The sequence below is a fragment of the Phoca vitulina genome, unplaced genomic scaffold, assembly GCF_004348235.1.
Source record: "Phoca vitulina isolate PV1807 unplaced genomic scaffold, GSC_HSeal_1.0 scaffold64, whole genome shotgun sequence".
In the NCBI taxonomy this organism is placed as follows: domain Eukaryota; kingdom Metazoa; phylum Chordata; class Mammalia; order Carnivora; family Phocidae; genus Phoca; species Phoca vitulina.
In genome coordinates this window covers 8,854,670-8,873,078 of record NW_022589767.1, presented here as the reverse complement: position 1 = coordinate 8,873,078, position 18,409 = coordinate 8,854,670, and the positions used below count along the sequence as shown (strand labels likewise).

The 18,409-nt window shown below is 37.6% G+C and overlaps 1 protein-coding gene across 2 annotated transcripts in view; it reads right to left on the bottom strand.

Moving 5' to 3' along the window:
- Positions 1–18,409, bottom strand: part of PDE3A (phosphodiesterase 3A) — a 333,023-nt gene that overhangs the window by 26,583 nt on the left and 288,031 nt on the right. For both annotated transcript variants that reach the window (XR_004297827.1, XM_032391771.1), the window contains exons 8-12: positions 16,117–16,271; positions 14,521–14,658; positions 7,639–7,750; positions 1,090–1,203; positions 753–952 (exon numbers count right to left, since the gene is read on the bottom strand). Coding sequence is in view for 1 of the 2 variants with exons in the window: in XM_032391771.1 (XP_032247662.1) it covers positions 753–952; positions 1,090–1,203; positions 7,639–7,750; positions 14,521–14,658; positions 16,117–16,271 (719 nt within the window). In the remaining variant the exon portion in view is untranslated. The remainder of the gene's footprint in view (positions 1–752; positions 953–1,089; positions 1,204–7,638; positions 7,751–14,520; positions 14,659–16,116; positions 16,272–18,409) is intronic.

Here is an 18,409-nt window from a genome sequence, read left to right as displayed (position 1 = left end):
GCTAATTATTTTTTGTTTTTTGTTTATTTTTTTATTATGTTCAATTAGCCAGCATATAGTAAATCATTAGTTTTTGATGTAGTGTTCAATGATTCATTAGATCCAGCTAATTAAATCAAAGAGAAACTTACTGAGTTTAATTACATAGATGGAGATGCTAAGATACTCAGTGATTAATTTTTAACCTAAATTTAAGTATATAAGAAAGTGGACTTCTTTAAAGTTACTGTTTTTGGAATACTATGTTCAAGTAAAAAAAAAAAAATTCCCTCAAATGAATGAAATAAATTGATGTTTAAATCCTACTAACTAATAGAAATGTCATAGGAATAACGGTTGTTATAATAAATGTATTTCAAAGGAATGGGTTTTATGCTACCAAGAAGACTTACATAATTAAAAGTCCAAGAAAGATCTGGTTCTCTAATCTTTTCAAAAAGGGACTTTTGTATAGGTTGGATTTTCTTTGTTGAGAAGGTTCATTAATATAGATTCAACTAGTTTTTCTTCTTAAGAAGAAAACTGAGAAGGGTTTCCCAAGGTTAATAAAGTTGCATGCCTGCCATTAATATCTTGGAACAAACATGATATCTTTTCAAAATTTGCTTGGTCTCTACAAATATCCTAGGGCTAAATATAGTTTGGCTCATATTCATTTGGTCCCTATTATAAATCAAAATTTATAAAATTAATTTCTTTTGGAAAAATCTCTAAATCGAATTATTTCTTCGAATCAAAATTGAAAGATTTACCTGAGGAGCACTAGTTGCCACCAGGAAAGCATTAGTCCTTCCTGGGTGATCATAATCATGCATGGCTGCAGCCACATACAATGCCATTAACTCTAAGGCAGGGATATTTCCAGATAGACATCCGTATTTATCATCAGGCACATTATACATTTTTGAGAAGACATATCCCATATGTCCATGTGTAAATCCACTGTCAGAATCTGAGAAGAGAAAATGAACGTATAGAAATTTTTAAAAAGTATTAAACTGATACTATTTTCTTGACTTCCTTTTTTAAAGAAATGCTTCCCCCCCGCCCCATAGTTAACAAGGGAGCATAGATGCACTTAATACGTACCTGAATCACTTGCTGATCCGTGATCATTAATCACAGTTGAGTGGCCCGGAATCGGTTGCGTAGTAAGGTACCACACAGCGTGTAACACATCAGTGGCATGGATTCTGTTATGATCTGTAACCAATGCAAAGGAACATTCATTTGTGAACTTTGGGGTCCAAGGACTAAGAGTGCCATCTACTGGGTAAACAGTTTAGTCTTAACATTTTAATACCCCAGTGAAAGGCAGCCAAACATTCTAGGACAAATACTCTTTGATTACTCTTCCATGACTCCATAATATCCATAGTAACAAGGAAAAAAAAAAAAAGCACAAACAACATTCATTATGCATGCAGATGTCTGAAGTGGACAAATCTGTGTCCAGAGTCTACCAGAAACCTAACATCTATAGAAAGCTCACTATGTGCAATCACTGCACTGTTTACCCTTATACTTATTTCCATGCTCCTGTATAAGATTATGCAGAGGACCAGAATAAAAGACCCATGACATACTTCAACTAGGTCAGACCAATGATCTATACCACCTAATATTTCATCTCTGATAAATATCATGCAAATATAATCTGTGAATAAAACAAAGTAGTATTCTTTTACATCAAACTTAAAACACTTGTAAAAATTAATAATATATCTTCTATATGTAGGTTAAATTCACAAAGCAAAATTGAAAACCACAATTAATGATGTTCTCTGATCTAAAAATTCTAATTTGGGAATACAGCTCTAGGAAATACCTGAAGAGAAAAATAAAAACTTCCTTGTACATTAACGTAGGGATTTGAGTCCTTTAGAAGAGCAAAATCTATGGGAAAACCAAATCCTCTAGCTACAATGTCATTATCATGGGAAGGGGGTCTATTCTATATGTGCAGTTCGGCTTCTACTGAACCATGACCAAAGGCCTGATGTGTTCCTGGCTCACCTTTTTTTCTGGTGCAATTCTTCTAAGTTTTTCTCTTGTTTACTGGCCCTTTCATTGATTGCTATACACTATCCTAAGTATGCTAACTTTACATATTCTATTTCCAGTGACCAACCATAATACAGTCTCTTCCAATATAGTAGATCACATCTCTGAATAATACTCAACAGATAAAGAGAAAACAGAAAAGAACAGTAAGAATAGTAATGGGAACAGGAGAAAACATCTGGTCCCTGGTCAGGGAAGAAAGAAAAAATTAACATTTTTTTTTCTTTTAAAGATTTTATTTATTTATTTGAGAGAGAGAGAGACAGCACTCACAGGAGCCTGAGTTGGGGGAGGGGCAGAGGGCGAGGGAGAAGCAGGTTCCCCGCTGAGCAGGGAGCCCGACGTGGGACTGGATCCCAGGACCCCAGGATCATGGCCTGAGCAGAAGGCAGACACTTAACCGACTGAGCCACCCAGATGCCCCAGAAAAAACTAACATTTTTGGTGTTGGTGGCACACACGGGGAATGTGGGTACATGGTGCCTATTTCCCTACATTTCTGGCAACTCTTAAGAGTCAGTCTTTAAGTGATGACATGTAGCTAAATCTTATGTAAACACCCAGCATTTCAGTAGAGGGGCCTTGTAAGGACTGGAGAGGATGTGTTTAGAACAGACATCCAAGGTTCCAAAGGAGGAAAGAGGAAACCCTGTGCCCTGTGTCGTTGCCGGAGGGGAATACTGATATTATCTAGTCATCCAAAGAACAATTTCATTGAAATTGGAGTCTATATCTCTGTGTATAGACCATCTCAAGTCATCTAAGACCAAACATTTTAGATCTACACCTGTGCCATGTACGAAACTGGTCACGCTAAAAGCGTCTGGATTTAGGAGAGATCTGAATTTGTCTCTGTTCTGGTATTTATTACCTGTGCGAGCTTCAGTGAGTTGCTCACAACTCTACGTCTCATCTCCTAATCTTAAAAATATAGACATATTAAATAATAGTGACTTATTTCACAGTACAATTGTGAGAATTACAGAAGAAAACATATTTTTAAGTTCCTGACACATAGTAAGCTTGCAATTAATGTAAATATAATTCACATAAAATGCATGATTGCTGGGGCGCCTGGGTGGCTCAGTCGGTTAAGCATCTGCCTTTCGGCTCAGGTCATGATCCTGGAGTCCCGGGATCCAGCTCCGTGTAGGGCTCCCTGCTCAGCGGGGAGCCTGCTTCTCCCTCTCCCTCTGCCCCTCCCTCCCTTTCATGCTGTGAGTGCTCTCTCTCTCTCTCTCAAATAAATAAATAAAATCTTAAAAAAAAATACATGATTGCTGTTGGAACAAGATGGTGAGTTAGCACAGATCACTAGTTTTCTTCCAAAATCAATGCTGGATTTGTTAAGAATTGAAGAGCTAAAATAAAAGATATGCTAAACCCTTGGGGGAGGGAGAAGGCAGTGATGACCTGGTAGAGAAGAAAATGCCCCGCTGCCACTGTTAGGGGATAGGCTGGGAGAGAGCTTCTGAGTTGAGGTCTTTTCTTCTCCTTTGCTGCAAGCTGGGAAAATTACTGTGGGCAAGTAATTATCATTACTCTTGCAAGTCACAGAACCCTGTGCGTGTGCCCAGCATTGCAAGCGTGGATGGGGCAGTATCAGGGTGCTGGTGGAGTCTGTGTGGAGTGACAGACAACATCAAGTATAGACAAACTTGCAGCTCTGGAGCTTACTGCTCTTTGTCCTATTCCCCACCCCAAGGCCAAGGGCCAGAAGGCTTTATAGGTAATTTTTGTAAGCTTTCAATAAACAAATAATCTTATTTAAGCAATCTAGTCCTGAAAATATAAAAAGGAGGGAAGCTACCCAACTCATTTTATGAGGCTAGTATAATCTTGATTAAAAAATTAGGAAAAGACGGTATATGAAAAAAAAAGTAGCCCTTTTGCTTTTGAGTATAGGTTCAAAAATACTTAAATAATAGCTAACCAAACCTAAATCCTTAAAAAAAAAAAAAAAATCTCCAGTTATGCACGTGTAGATCCAGAAAAAAAACACTGTCACTGTCATTTAAGCAGGATGGAAAATCATCCGCCTAATAAGCAGTCAATAACATGTTTATTACACAAATATTTACTTAGCATGTACTATGTGCAAGTATTGTACCAAGTGCTGGCACTGCTGTTGTTCTCACCATTAACTTTCTGGAGACCCACTCAGGAGCAAAGGCACCCAGGAAATAAGCTCGCTAGATCAACACAGGGGATTCTGTAGGTTTCTGTAGGACACATAAACATGCTTAAAAATTCCTCTTCTTACAGCCATGGTAGGCAACTGAGAGGGAGAAGGAATGGTATCAGAGCTCTTCTTCTTATTATCATCCCTCTTCCTCCACCGCTGCATTTTGGACAAACCCCTGACTCTCTTGATAGTTCCCTTGCCCATCCAGCAAGCCCCTCTGCCTCCCTGACAACACGGAAACACGTATGCACACACCAAACACAACATGCCCTATCTCATTCCCACAGTCTGCCCAGCTCCCTCTTCTGTCTTGACACACTTGTTTTCTCAACTTTCTCCTTATCGCTCAAGCACCAAGTTGAAGTGAGCTGGCACGGAGGGTTGGAGTTATATGTAAAATGCATAGAGTTTTAGACCTATAGATTTTCAATTGAAAATTCTACCTAGGCTCCTTTGGGAAAGTGTTAAAGAAGAGAAGTGACAATTTAAACATTTTTTCCCTTTGGATTATAGCAAATACTGTCATAATTCTGCCTTTCTAGCTTGTCCCATGCCACCTCAGTATCTAGCTTTAAAACTGGTGGGCACATGACATACAGATTGAGCAAGATTATTCTCATTGCTGCCATTCTACCCATTTCTCCAACTTCAATAACAAGAATGAGAAGAGGTGTTAGGAAGAATATATTTTAGAGATGAAAGTCTCTGAACACAGAAAAAGCACCCTCAAAACTAACTTTGAATTCATGAATGAATAGGACCTGATGATTTATCTTCTTTACTTGCCAATATGCCCAGCTGAAAGGGACTGTGAACAATAATGAACATTATTTATTTCTCTGTGCAATTGAGTATCAACTATATCTTAATTTATCCTTATCTTTATTTATTTATTTATTTATTAAAGATTTTTTATTTATTTATTTGAGAGAGAGGGAGTGAGAGAGAGAGAGCACATGACATGGGGGAGGGTCAGAGGGAGAAGCAGACTCCCAGCTGAGCAGGGAGCCCAATGAGGGACTCGACCCCAGGACTCCGGGGTCATGACCTGAGCCGAAGGCAGTCGCTCAACCAACTGAGCCACCCAGGTGCCCCTATCCTTACCTTTATTGAACAAATATATATTCGGTATCATATTTCTATCAGTGAGTTGCCTATATTTATACCTTCTCCACTGCTACTGCATGAAATATCTAACTACCTACCTGTGTCTATTTTTAAATCTAGATTTCTCAAATTTTAGTAAGGGCTCTGGGTACAAATTTAAAAGTCTTCATCTCTTAAAAATTGTTAAAAGTGTGCTTAGAAGTATAATAAAATTTAATTTCTAGTATTGTAGGTCATCGTTATAGTAACGTTAATCTAATCCCATTTTAGTTACTCTCGGGCTTTTTCATTTAGGTATGGGTTTATTTAGATAGAGCTATGAGAAATATAATCCTCTAGGAGTAGATATTAAAGTAAGGAGACATATAACAAATTTTTGTGTACGATAATTAAAATTAATGATAAGCAAAGCTTTTAATAAATATTTATATTAGTCTAAATTTACAACACTACCACATGCAAGGAATTACTATTTAACAGGGATCACCAGTCAAGCTAAAACTTCTCTGTGAGATGTAAATGAATTCCCTTTACGGAAAATGTTTGGGGTTCCTAATAGAACAACCAGGTTTATTATAACAAATTCTTTTCACATGGAATGAAGAAGCCACCATTTCAGAAAAAAGAAACATCTATTCAGTTGTAAAATAAGAAAATATAAAAATGAGTAATAAAATTTAGAATCTGGAAACTTCTTCTTATGCTTAAATATTGATCAACTTTCCCTATGATTTTATGACATACTGCTTAGAGAAAAGTTAGTAGTTATATCAACTGGTACTTAATGGACTTGGCTATAGCGGATTAGGTCACTAGAATACATTTGGAAATATAACAATTTGTAAATTAATCTGATGACTAGCTGTTGAAAAATCAGTAACACTTATGTCAATCACTGGCATCCAACCAGAGTGTGCCCTGGGAAAATGGTATTAAGAAAGCAAGGCTTATCTTGAGATTCTTTCAAACTATCCCTTTTTTGTCTCTCTCTCTCTATTTCCATGGCCCTACCAGCCAGACTTTCCCAAGGGGCCCAGGGCTCTTAAGCTCCTCTCTCCTCTATACCCACTGTCTTGTCTTGTCTGCATTTTGGTCCCATATTCTCCAACAAATCTCATTTGTAGATCCAATTCTTCATTATCTTCTCCTATCACACACCATCAGCTGTGTATTTTCATTCCAATGTAGCATGTGGTTGGCATTTTGAAAAACAATATGTTAATAACGGATCACTAGTTTAATGTACTATCCCTTTCTGGAAATACCTGTACTCTACCTGTCTCCGTAGAATATTTATTTAGCTTCAGTTGTTTGCAACTAGGAAAAGTCATGGGGTTCTGAAGTCTAAGGTGTATAAAAGCAATTTTAAAACTTAAAAGTTAAAACATGATTTGAACGACGCATTTCTAAGGCATGCTTCAACCAATGTATGATGTCTACTCTTGCTATGCATTTATTTTCTAAAAGTACCACATGATTTCTGCACATTTTCACAACTTCCCTGACTGGGTTTTGGACATTTTCTTCAGTTCCATGTATTTTGTAGCATGTAGGCTGATTCTACTCACATGTTCAGATGATACTGGAAATGCTCCAAATTGAAAATTTAACATCTCCTCTCTGTTCCAATTTTGCATTATTATGAATGACAAAATTACTTTCACAATATTTTAAGTTCATAAACTTGAACACTTGGTTGTGTCCCTTCCTTTGGTCTTCACATTTATCTGATTTTTCAAATGTTTCTAATAATTTCTTCACAAACTTTTAGGTGTCTCTTTTTTTCTATTTTATTAATTAGACCATCACCCTCCTGTCCCTCCACACCCAGCGAGGTCTTTCTTATACTGAAAAAACTTCAAGAGTTCATGATTTAACTCTCCAGATGCGAGAACAAAAGTTAAACTCACCCAATAAAAGGAGTGTATTATAAAATAAGCAATAAATTTAACATTTAATTATTTATGGAGCACACACTTAAACTGGCTTACTATGTGAAGGCACTATTATAACCCTTTTAGATTTATTACCTCATTTTATCTTCCTAACAATCCTACAAAGCTATTACAATCCTCAAAGACATTATGATCCCCATTTTACAGATTAAGAAATGAGGCATGCAGAGGTGACAGCTGAGAAGTGAAGGGACCAGGATTCTGAAACAGGCTGTAATCTCCAGGTTTACCATGTGTAGTTCTCTGCTAGCCACCAATGATTCAATATCCCATTACCCAGAGCAAATTCAGTGGATTTGAAAAGTATTATTTTTAACTCATACTTACAAGGAATTTCCCTGTATCCAATCTCCAAAGCATGAAAATAATTCATAAATTCCCTAACTGGAATTTTGAAAGCTTCAAAGAGGCCCATGTCTTCAAAAAGTCTGTATGATACCTATAAAGAGAAAGAACGAAGTTTTACAAAACATCCCTGGGTGTGTATTAGACACAAAAAGAAAAAAAAAATTAAAACAAGTAATTCCTGGCCAGTAGAGACACTTATTGGGAACAATAAGTCAAGTAAGTATTGAAGAACTCTATGGGTCTAGCCCCTGTAGCCCCTGACCACAAGGGGTATTTGATCTGTTTTTAAAGGCATGGACATTCAACCAAGAAAACCAACCAACCCAAACAACAGTATACACTACAGAAACATATCAAGGTACTCAACTGTATGTGCTATCATCTACTAGAGAATCCTACTTATCAAATAGTTCATTGTATAGTGTATACTACAAGCACTAATAAATGAGGTAAAGCTTTAATTTGGACTAATTTTTATTTAAAAAAAAAAAAAAAGCTTCCCAGTGGATAAAGGATTCAGAATTGTTAACTTAGTGAAGGATAAGGGGAAAGAATTATGAGAGAGAGAAAAACGGTTACTTTGACTAAATATATAGAGAAAACCAATTTACTCTAATGCAGTATAAATAACAACATCTAAATTTTTTTCCTTGCTCGTCTTTCTCCTCCAAATATCTATTCTCCTTCCAAATTGCATTCAAAGCTCTGGCAACCCAAATCCAGTGAATACCTATGCACGTAATCGGCATATCTGACATGCAAATGATGGAGAAAAAACTGATAAAGGCACAGAAGAAGGTACTGGGGAGAGGAATGGTCATTCACATGGCAGAAGGGAGTGTGGCACCATTTCAAGTGGCCTTACTTCACGTCACAAAGGCACAGTGTTGTTATAACTCAGGAGACTTTAAGAATTATTCATCATTTTTATTATCTGCATCTCTTCTTAAAGTTGTCTTGAAATCTTCCCTCTCCATCTTTGGTATGCTGTTTCATAGCTAAGTCTCTACCTTTTGTTATTGACTTTAAATCTGTTTAAAATCAATAATATTCTTTTAATTATGTACTTAGTGTTTATCATATATATCTATATGTATACATAGGCATATATACATATATAGAGAGAACGATAATGGAATTTCAATCTAAAATGAAACCGAAGGATATAAAAAAAAAAATCTCACACATGTGTCCTCGGAAAAACAAAGCTCAAGGACAAAGAGACTGATTTCCCGTAAATGACTGGTTTTTTAGAAAAGTGATAACATTGGAATTTTCTTAAATGAGAGGGAGTTGATCAGGAGTTGCCTCGTATCAACCTTGGGAAGATGGACTTATGGTTTCCAGAAGCATGAACACGGAACGATCCAGATTGGGCTGGTCTCCCAAAATAAGTTGACTTGAGCTTTGCTTGTATGACTGCACTAGTTTTGCCTGCTTGGAGAATTTCAAACCTGGTCTCCATTTGCTTCTGATGTTAACAGACTCTAACTGAACTATCCCCTCTTTACATTCCCTGCCCGTAAATACAGCCTACCCCAAACCCTCAAAGACTCACTGTAGCTTGCTATAGTTTGCACATCCTAAATTGCAGTTCCCCTGCTATTCCTGAATAAACTCATCTTTTTGACAATTTTGAGCTTGCCTCAGTTTACCTATTTAGGCTGACAGAACTAAAAAGGAGAGTTACTCATTCAGCATACATCTACTGAGTGCCCACCATGTTCCAGATACTCTTCTGTGTATGAGGCATATATCCAGGTGAACAAAACAAAGACCTCTTCCTTCAGGGAGCTTATAGTCTAGCAGGGGAGGGCAGTAAATAACAGATACAATAAGTAAGGTATATACTATGAGAGAAAGTAGTAAGTAATATAGAAAAAGAAAAAAGGAAACAAGGGCGAGAGATTGGGAATATAGGGAAGTTATAGAATTTGCTTTTTTTTAAGTATGGTGGTTAGAGTAGGTATATCCAGGTGACATATGAGCAAAGAACTGAAGGAGATGTAGACTGAGGTACATGGATATCTGAGAAAAGAGTTTTCCATACAGAGAAAAAGGACTGTGCAAAGGCCCTGAGGTATGCCTGCTGTACTTAAGAAACAGCAAGAAGGCCAGTGTGGCTAAAACAGAATGAATGAGGACAGTAGAATTTAAGTTAGTAATGGCAGAGTGGGATGGGGGGGTGCGGTGCAATCTTGGGGTTTGACAGCCAGACTGATCATTATAAGGCTTTTACTCTAAGTGAGGTAGGGAGCCACTGAAGAGATTAGAGCAGGAAAGTGACTTTATCTGACTTTTTTTTTTTTTTTAAGATTTTATTTATTTATTTGAAAGAGAGAGAAAGAGAAAGGGAGCCTGAGTGGGGAGAGGGGCAGAGGAAGAGGGAGAAGCAGACGCCCTGCAGAGCATGGAGTCCAACACGGGGCTCCATTGCTGGACCTTGGGATCATGACCTGAGCCAAAGTCAGATGCTTAACCTACTGCGCCACCCAGACGCCCCTATTTGATTTATGTTTTAAAAGGATCACCAAAGCTGCTAGGTTGGAAACAGATTATATACTATGTACATCAACTTCTGTATGCTTTTCTTCATTCTGAATGGCAAGAACATTTAAGTTTTACCCTTTTTGTGTGTAACGTACCATTCCCACATCTTCTCTTTAAAAATGCAACAGGGGTGCCTGGAGCAGTTGGTTAAGCATCTGACTCTTGATTTTGGCCAGGTAATGATCTCTGGGTTGTGAGACCAAGCCCAACATTGGGCTCATGCCAGGCATGGAGGCTGCCTACGATTCTCTCTTTCCCTCTCCCTCTCTCCCTCCTCCACAACTCCCCCCCCCCACCTCCCCCTTTCCCCCTCACTCTCTCAAAAAAAAAAAAAAGGCAATAGAAAGTGAAGTTTATGGTTTCTGTAATATTTCAAGCTGGTTTTTTTTTGGGGGGGTATCTCCTCTTTACTACTGCTTTGGTCTATATTTGAATTCTTGTTTATAAATACCTAATGGATTTAATTATGCTTGTTACTTCAGTGACTAGTCCAAGATCACATGGCTGACAATATTATCAGAACCAGAATTCAAGCCAAGCCTTTTGGTTTCAGATTTTGTACTCTAAATTGCTTCAAATCCTACCACTAGCATCTGAAAAGCAATGTTGTTAGGATTGCAAACAGCTAAAGTTTCCTACTATTCTCTTAAACATATGAAAGATGAATGGAAAAATTAAGACAACAGGATATTTTCAAGTATGATTTTAAAACAGGAGAATTTTCATCAACATGCTGTTAAAAATCAACCACCAATAATTTAAACTCACAAATAAAGATACCATTAACCAGGTAAATATTGGCAACCGGAAAAAGTAAGCACTATTCTGAAATCTGAACCATGTCCTTTGAAATTTGTTAAAATAAACATGATAATCATCAAAAAGGCAGTCAGTATATTGAGACTGAAAAGTCATTTCCATTGCACATATGTCTCTTTAAAAATCTTTTGAAGTGAGACTTTTTCTGTGTAGTTTCAGCCAAAAGGTGATTTCTCGGAATGTTCAAGTTAATTCATTTCAGCTGTCCCAAAGTCTTACTAAGGTGAAAAAAATATGCCTTTCACACAGTGAAAATATCATGACTTTGTGCTTATAAACTCAAATCAAAGAGAAAACCCATAAAGTTCTACTCAGCAAGACAAATAAAAGTTCATTTTCTCAAAGTTCAATGTTTTGTAAGTTGGAAAGATAAATAGTGACATACTAAGGCTCATGTATTTCTTTTTTGGAAGGTGACTGGAAGAAAAACACATTAGTGAATTTTACTGCAATCTAATTGTTCATTATATCTAATCTTTTTGTTGTGTACTCATATCCAGGACTCTTAGAAAACATTCTGTGGCACAGCTGGTCAAGTTTCACAAGCCCAGCCCCAGCTCTCAGAACTTCCAGAGGAGACAGGTAGGGAGGAATGGTATTTGCTACACTGTCCCTGTCAGCTTAAAACCTGACTGCTACAGTAACCACTTTTCCACGGCTCAAGCTCTCTGTTCAGAGTGTTTGAAGACAGAATCAGTGAATGTGTTTTTTTGGCGGGGAAGGAGGGGGGATGCGCTCAGAAACAGCCGAAGGTAAATGAAGGCCAAAAGTACGTATTTCCAATATGGCTGTCTGCATTCAAATCATGGGTCTGATATTTACTCTGTGACTTTAGATGAATGGTATATGCTCTTTTAAGCCTCAGTTTCCTCTTCTGAAAAGCAGAGATTAAACAGACTATCTGCAACAGAGCTACTGAGAAGATCAAGTTGTAGGGTTTGGGGGAGTCTGTGACATACGATCAGATATAAAACAATGTAAAGTTGGGGCGCCTGAGTGGCTCAGTTGTTAAGCGTCTGCCTTCGGCTCAGGTCATGATCCCAGGGTCCTGGGATCGAGCCCCGCATCGGGCTCCCTGCTCGGCGGGAAGCCTGCTTCTCCCTCTCCCACTCCCCCTGCTTGTGTTCCCTCTCTCGCTGTGTCTCTCTCTGTCAAATAAATAAAATCTTTAAAAATAAATAAATAAATAAAAACAAAAAAATAAAACAATGTAAAATTTTTCTCTTCCTATGAACCACACTCAGCAGTGAAGGAGAAAGAAGGCTTCCCGGCCCTCTGCCACCACTTTTTGGGGTACCATTACAGGAATATTTCCAGGTAAAATTACTCCCTCAGAAACATAGTCTGTAAGGGGTTTCAGAAAGTGAGATACAGAACCTTGCAGGAGGAGCCCTGAGGTGTGAGGCTAAGGTGGACTGGATAAAAATAGCTGTCCTTACACCTGTCTTCAAGATCACCTCGGGGCCCTGGGTGGCGCAGTCGGTGAAACTGTCCAACTCTTTGTGGTGGCTCAGGTTCTAATCTCAACTGAGAGATCGAGCCCCACATCCAGCTCTGTGCTCAGCGTAGACTCTGCTTGAGTTTCTCTCTCCCGCTCCCTCTGCCCCTGCCCCCCCCCCATGCTCACTCACCCTCTCTAAAATAAATAAATAAGTCTTTTAAAAAAATATTTAATAAGATCACCTAGCATAAAAGATGTTGCTTAGCACCCAGGAGAAGAAGAAAGAAGAAAAATGGGATTGTTAACTCCTAGTAAAAGTGCAAGGGCTGTCACCCCAGTCCTCGAGGTGTTCATGGTCAGAAGAGAGTCTAGCAGAGGCAACTACATGTTACACAGACTTTGTAATTATTTTGAGCTTCATAATCCATCAATCATTTTAGCAAACTTCTTTTGTAGGTAGCAAGTTGAACTGTCATTATTTTGAGCCATATCTAATTTCCCTACTAGCCCCTTTAAGGCAGAGGGACATTCTTTCCTTCTTGAAGACTAGACTAGTACTTTGTGTTTGTACAACTGAGAAACAGAGGAAAAGGCCCCTCTATCTTCTTCCTTCAAACCTTCATGGATCAGGAATCCTCACCTTAAAGCCCCACACTCAGATACTTGTTGAGACGTCTGAAGAAAGCCTGTCGCTGATGCACGGAGTAGAAATCAGTATAACATATCATTTCTCTTCTAGTGTTTCCCAGGTAAGTGTTAGTGGCTCCAATAAATCTGGGTCTTGAATTCTCACCTAAGTCTTATGTTAGCTTGGTGGTCTTTAGCATCTCTACAATGCTATTCCATCTATGAAAACACCCCTGAAACATTTTTAAATAAGCTGATAAATATTACTGCATTATCCCCCTTGGGTGTGTATTCTGATAGGTGTTTGATAATAGAGCAAATCCATTTTTGGATTTGTAGAGCAATTTTGTATTGAGAACAACATGTTCAAAAATCTTAATTTCTGTGCTTTCTTTCTCCCTCAGGGAAACATTTTCTTTTAAGTGTGGGAAGCCTTGAAAGTAGTCTAGCTTAAGGAAAAAAAATAAAAAAGTCTTATTAAGTAGCAATAGTTCATATTCTGTATTTCTTGTGATACATAAAGGTATTTTCTGCATTAAAACACAGAGAATTCTATTTGATATGTTTCTCACAGCAATGGAAGGAAATGTATTTCTGCACAATATCTTACTTTTGATAAGACCTAAGCGCCATAATATTCAAAAGTTTTAAAGGGGCCTGGGTGGCTCAGCTGGTTAAGTGTCTGACTCTTGATTTTGGCTCAGGTCATGATCTCAGGGTCATGAGATGGAGCTCCACGCCAGGCTCTGAGCTGGTCGTGTAGCCTGCCTAAAATTCTCTCTCTGCCTCTCCCACTAGCCCCCCCCCCAAAAAAAAAGCTTTAAAAAATAGTCATTGGAAAAAATTACAAACAATAAATTACTGTTAATAATTAGGCAACTTTCTTCTTTTGAGGGCTTGTATCAGCTTTTCTTTTGCTGAATTCTATAAATTTCAGATGTATTTCTCCATCTTGCTTGTGTATCCCTGTTCTCTTCCACTTTATCTTTAAAACTACATATTTTAATTGATCAGTATTCCACTCACTTCAAGTTCCAATTTCTTTGGTTAACCCACCACCGCGGAATCTACAGAATGTTGGGTACTAACATTTCCTTTCTCCACCCAGTGCCTACCACCAGTGTCAAGCACGGACACAGCTTTAACCAACCAAGGAATTTTTTTTTTCTACATTTAAAGTCATATGTATGGGGGCGCCTGGGTGGCTCAGTTGTTAAGCACCTGCCTTCGGCTCAGGTCATGATCCCAGGGTCCTGGGATTCAGCCCCACATAGGGCTCCTGGCTCAGCGGGGAGCCTGCTTCTCCTTCTCCCTCTGCCTCTCTCCCTACTCATGCTCTCTCTTTCTGTATCTCTGTGTCTCAAATGAATAAATAAAATCTTAAAAAAAAAAAAAGAAGTCTCACATATGAATGCATTTCTTACCTGACTAAGGATACGGCCACATTTTCTTCCTATTTTTTCCACCAAATCAAAAATTGGAAAATTCCAAGTATTTAGCTGCTCCATAATTGAGTCCAAGTTATCCATGACAAGAGGTTCAGGAGCAAGAATTGGCTTTTCCTATAATGAAGATGAAAATATTTTAAGAATATGCAGTTTTTCTACAAAGCAATTTGTGCTTTGGTAAGTTCAGCTCAACAACTGAGTTTATAAAAATAAATGACTTAAAACTTCAAGGTAAATGAGTGATCTTAAAAAAAAAATCAAGATGAACAAGACATTGATCTACACGTTAGGAGAAAAGGTCCTAATGCTATTTCATATCATGAATTTTGCATATTAGGTGCCTGTCTATTTTTGGTTCATATATGCTACAGAAAAAAAATGGATGTTTCTTTCATAAGTTAATGTAACTGCTTTTCCCCTGTTGTGAGGTTCTTAAATAAAGATTCAAGGACTTCAGAACACAGTGAAATCATATGTAAATTTATCTCTTTATATGTTTATGTAAATTTTTCTGGGAGGGTTCCTGGCTTATATTGGACCCTCAAAAGATACCCATGAGTGGGGAGGAGTTAATCACTCCTTACTCTACTTGGTCAAATATATATTATTGCTTCAAAATCAGCATTGATCCTATGGGATGATAACTGCAACATTTTTCATAGATTTTAATTTAGTTCATGTGATGTATGGTTTCCAAAGAAACATGCACCATGTTAATGTAAAGACATTTTATAATTGGTCCCAAATGAGGACATTCTTAAGAGTACCTTTACCAAAAAAATAAATAAAAAATAAAGATAATGAGGACTAGGAAACATATAAATTACTTTATCTGGAAATCTCTTTAAAAGTATAAATGGTAAATCAGATAAAAGAAAAATGATAATAGCAGCAATTGATAATTACATGATAGCCAACTATTTTTTAAATTATTTTTTTATTATTATGTTCAATTAGCTAGCATATAATACATCATTAGTTTTTGATGTAGTGTTTCTATTTGCTGCCTCCCTGAAATTAACCTGACTCAAATACATGCTTTTATCCTCTTTAAACGGATCTCTATAAACCCACAACGTCCTCATTAAAGGCTATTTTAATGGGTAGTATGTCAGTATAAACCTAGTTTAATATAATAAGGGAAATAAATATTGGCACACTTTCTAAATGAAGGAGGTGCTAGAGGAAAAAAAAAAACAAAACAGCAGAAGCCCTAAGACAACTAACATATTTTATTTTTATTGATATTTATAAAATATTGCTTCACTGGATGAAATAATTTTCCCTATGCATACCTACACTTTTAGATTCTAGGATTAAGAAGTATCTGTAATCACTTGTGGAGATGAATACTTGCATTCTTAATCACTAAATAAGAGAATCATGAAGAGATCAATAAAACTTGGATAAGGAAAAATTATACTGATACATAGGGATATGGCTATAAGGCATGTGTGATCCAAGAGAGACACATCTGTAAATCTAATGATTCAGGGATCTATTTGTAAGTCAATTTCTGTCACAGAGGGCAATTTCTCAAGTAAAGGAATGAGCGAAGTGATATGGAGCTACCAGGAATATCATGGCCTCAGGCGTGTAGGGGCCACAAGCAGAAGCTTTCCTTAGAGGCTCCCTCAGGCACTCAGTCTCATCTTCGTTCTGTACAATATCACTGCTATCACTGTTGTTGTTGGTTTCATAATCAGAGGTAACTTGAGTAGTGTCATCTGCAATGGAAAGAGAACAGATTATGAAACTTGCAAATGGAAACAGGGGTCTCACTTGAGTGAATATTCCTAAAATGCATATGGCATATACCATGCTTAGGGACATACTGCTTTCATGAGCTTACACATCAAGAATGCAAGATCATAAAGTGGGAAAAAAGTACTTTTTTAAAAGATTTTTTTAATTTATTTGAGAGAGAGAGAACAAGCAGGGAGAGGGACACAGGGAAAGGGAGAAGCAGGCTCTCTGCTCCCCTGATCGACATGGGGCTTGATCCAGGAACTTCGTGATCATGACCTTAGCCAAAGGCAGATGCTCAACTGACTGAGCCAACCAGGCACCCAGAAAAAGTAGACATTTTTTAACCCAATGAAATAGATAGGATTATGATCTGTGATTTATATGACATTCAATAATTCCTCAGTAATAATGCTTAGATCAGCAGCAGTTTATACTTTTTAAAAATCCTGTAACTTTGTATTTCTTTTTCCTTTATGCATCTCCCAACACACTAAACCACTGAGTAGCTAAGTCAAGAATGGGCACATGGGGAGGAGAAGTTGAGTTGACACCCAAGTACTAAGTGGTCTGTAGGACATGGCATAATAGCATGTGCTTAAGGTCCTGGGAGATCTTATGTATCCAATCTTGATCCCTCGGAATCTGTGGCTTTCTTTCTTACCTGCCTCTTCCATTGTCTCCCATTTCAGTCAGCACTAAACCATGCGAACTAAAGGCCCAATCAAGCACTATCAAGTGTCTGTAGAACATGCTTCTGGAGCAAAGACCTCAAAAGAAGCTTCTCATGGCTGAGTAAGGGCCTGAATGGTTTACTGAGTGAGTGCCATGTGCTGGATGGCACAAAAGTGCTTCATTTGTGCTAACCTATTTAAACCTACACAATCCTACAAAGCAGGTATTATTGCACATCACTGCATTACTCATGTCCTCACATGCAGAAAGGAAACTGGGGCACAGAAAGGATAAGTAAATTGTTGAAATTTTGCCACATGAATTTGAACTCATGAAATCTGACCCTAGTTCCTATATTCTTTACTGTTGATAAAGTCTAGCTTTTTTTTTTTTTCCCTGTATGGTTATTGCTAAGATTCCTATGCAATCTTTGCCTTCCCCTAAGTCATAAACCTATCTTCTTTCAAAAGCCTACTGTTTTAGCTTTTACATTTAGGTCTATGCTCCATCACAGAATGATGTTTCATACGGTGTGAAGTAGGTGGTGAAATTCATTTTTGCCAACCCTACTGGAATGCTCTGGCATCTTTGTTGAAAATTCAGAGTAGAGGTGGGTCTAATTTGGGGCTTTCCATTCTATTCCATTGGTCTATCTGCTGATCCTCAAGCCTGCACCACACTATCTTGATTACTGCAGCTTAAGTCTTGAAGTCAGGTAATGTATTTCCCCTAACTTTGTTCTCCTTTCTCAGTTGCTTTGTATGTTCTATGACTGTTGTATGTCCTCATACATTGAGTATCTAATTTTTCTTACGTTGCTAGTGAATAATGGCTTTTGTTATGTAGCCTATTGCCATCAGGAGTATCTTGTAGGACTTTTCCAAGGACTCCTCTTTCTTCGATCTTTCTCATGCAATCTTTCTCATGTAAGAATTAGACACAGTATGAAAATGTAATTGACAAGTTTCAAACCCAGAATTTGTAGGAAAAAATGAAGAACACTCAAAGGTCATAGCTCTATGTGAGACCACAAAGGTGATAAAGAAATACTCCCCATATTGTATCAGACTCAGTAGAGTCAAAGAAGATCAGGAACATAAAGAATGGAATATTCTGAGTCTTCAGAATGCTAAAATATCAGAGAGAATTCTCCTTTTGATTTTTCTTTGCCTATGTCCCTTGACCTTTGTACATTGCCACAGCACACCATTTTCATAGGCAAATAATCAATATTTATTGAGTATGTATCAATAAATGCTGAAGTAGGTAATTAAGAATCATTCTTACATAGTGTTATCACTCTAAAGTCTGTAGTTCAGAGAAGCCAGGGTTTTTCTACCTTGTGAACTTCCAGCACTAACAAAATGAAGTCCCTAGAGTTGCATCAATAAAAATAAAATACTAATTATCATAGTAATAGCAGCAAACATGAACTATTGACAGT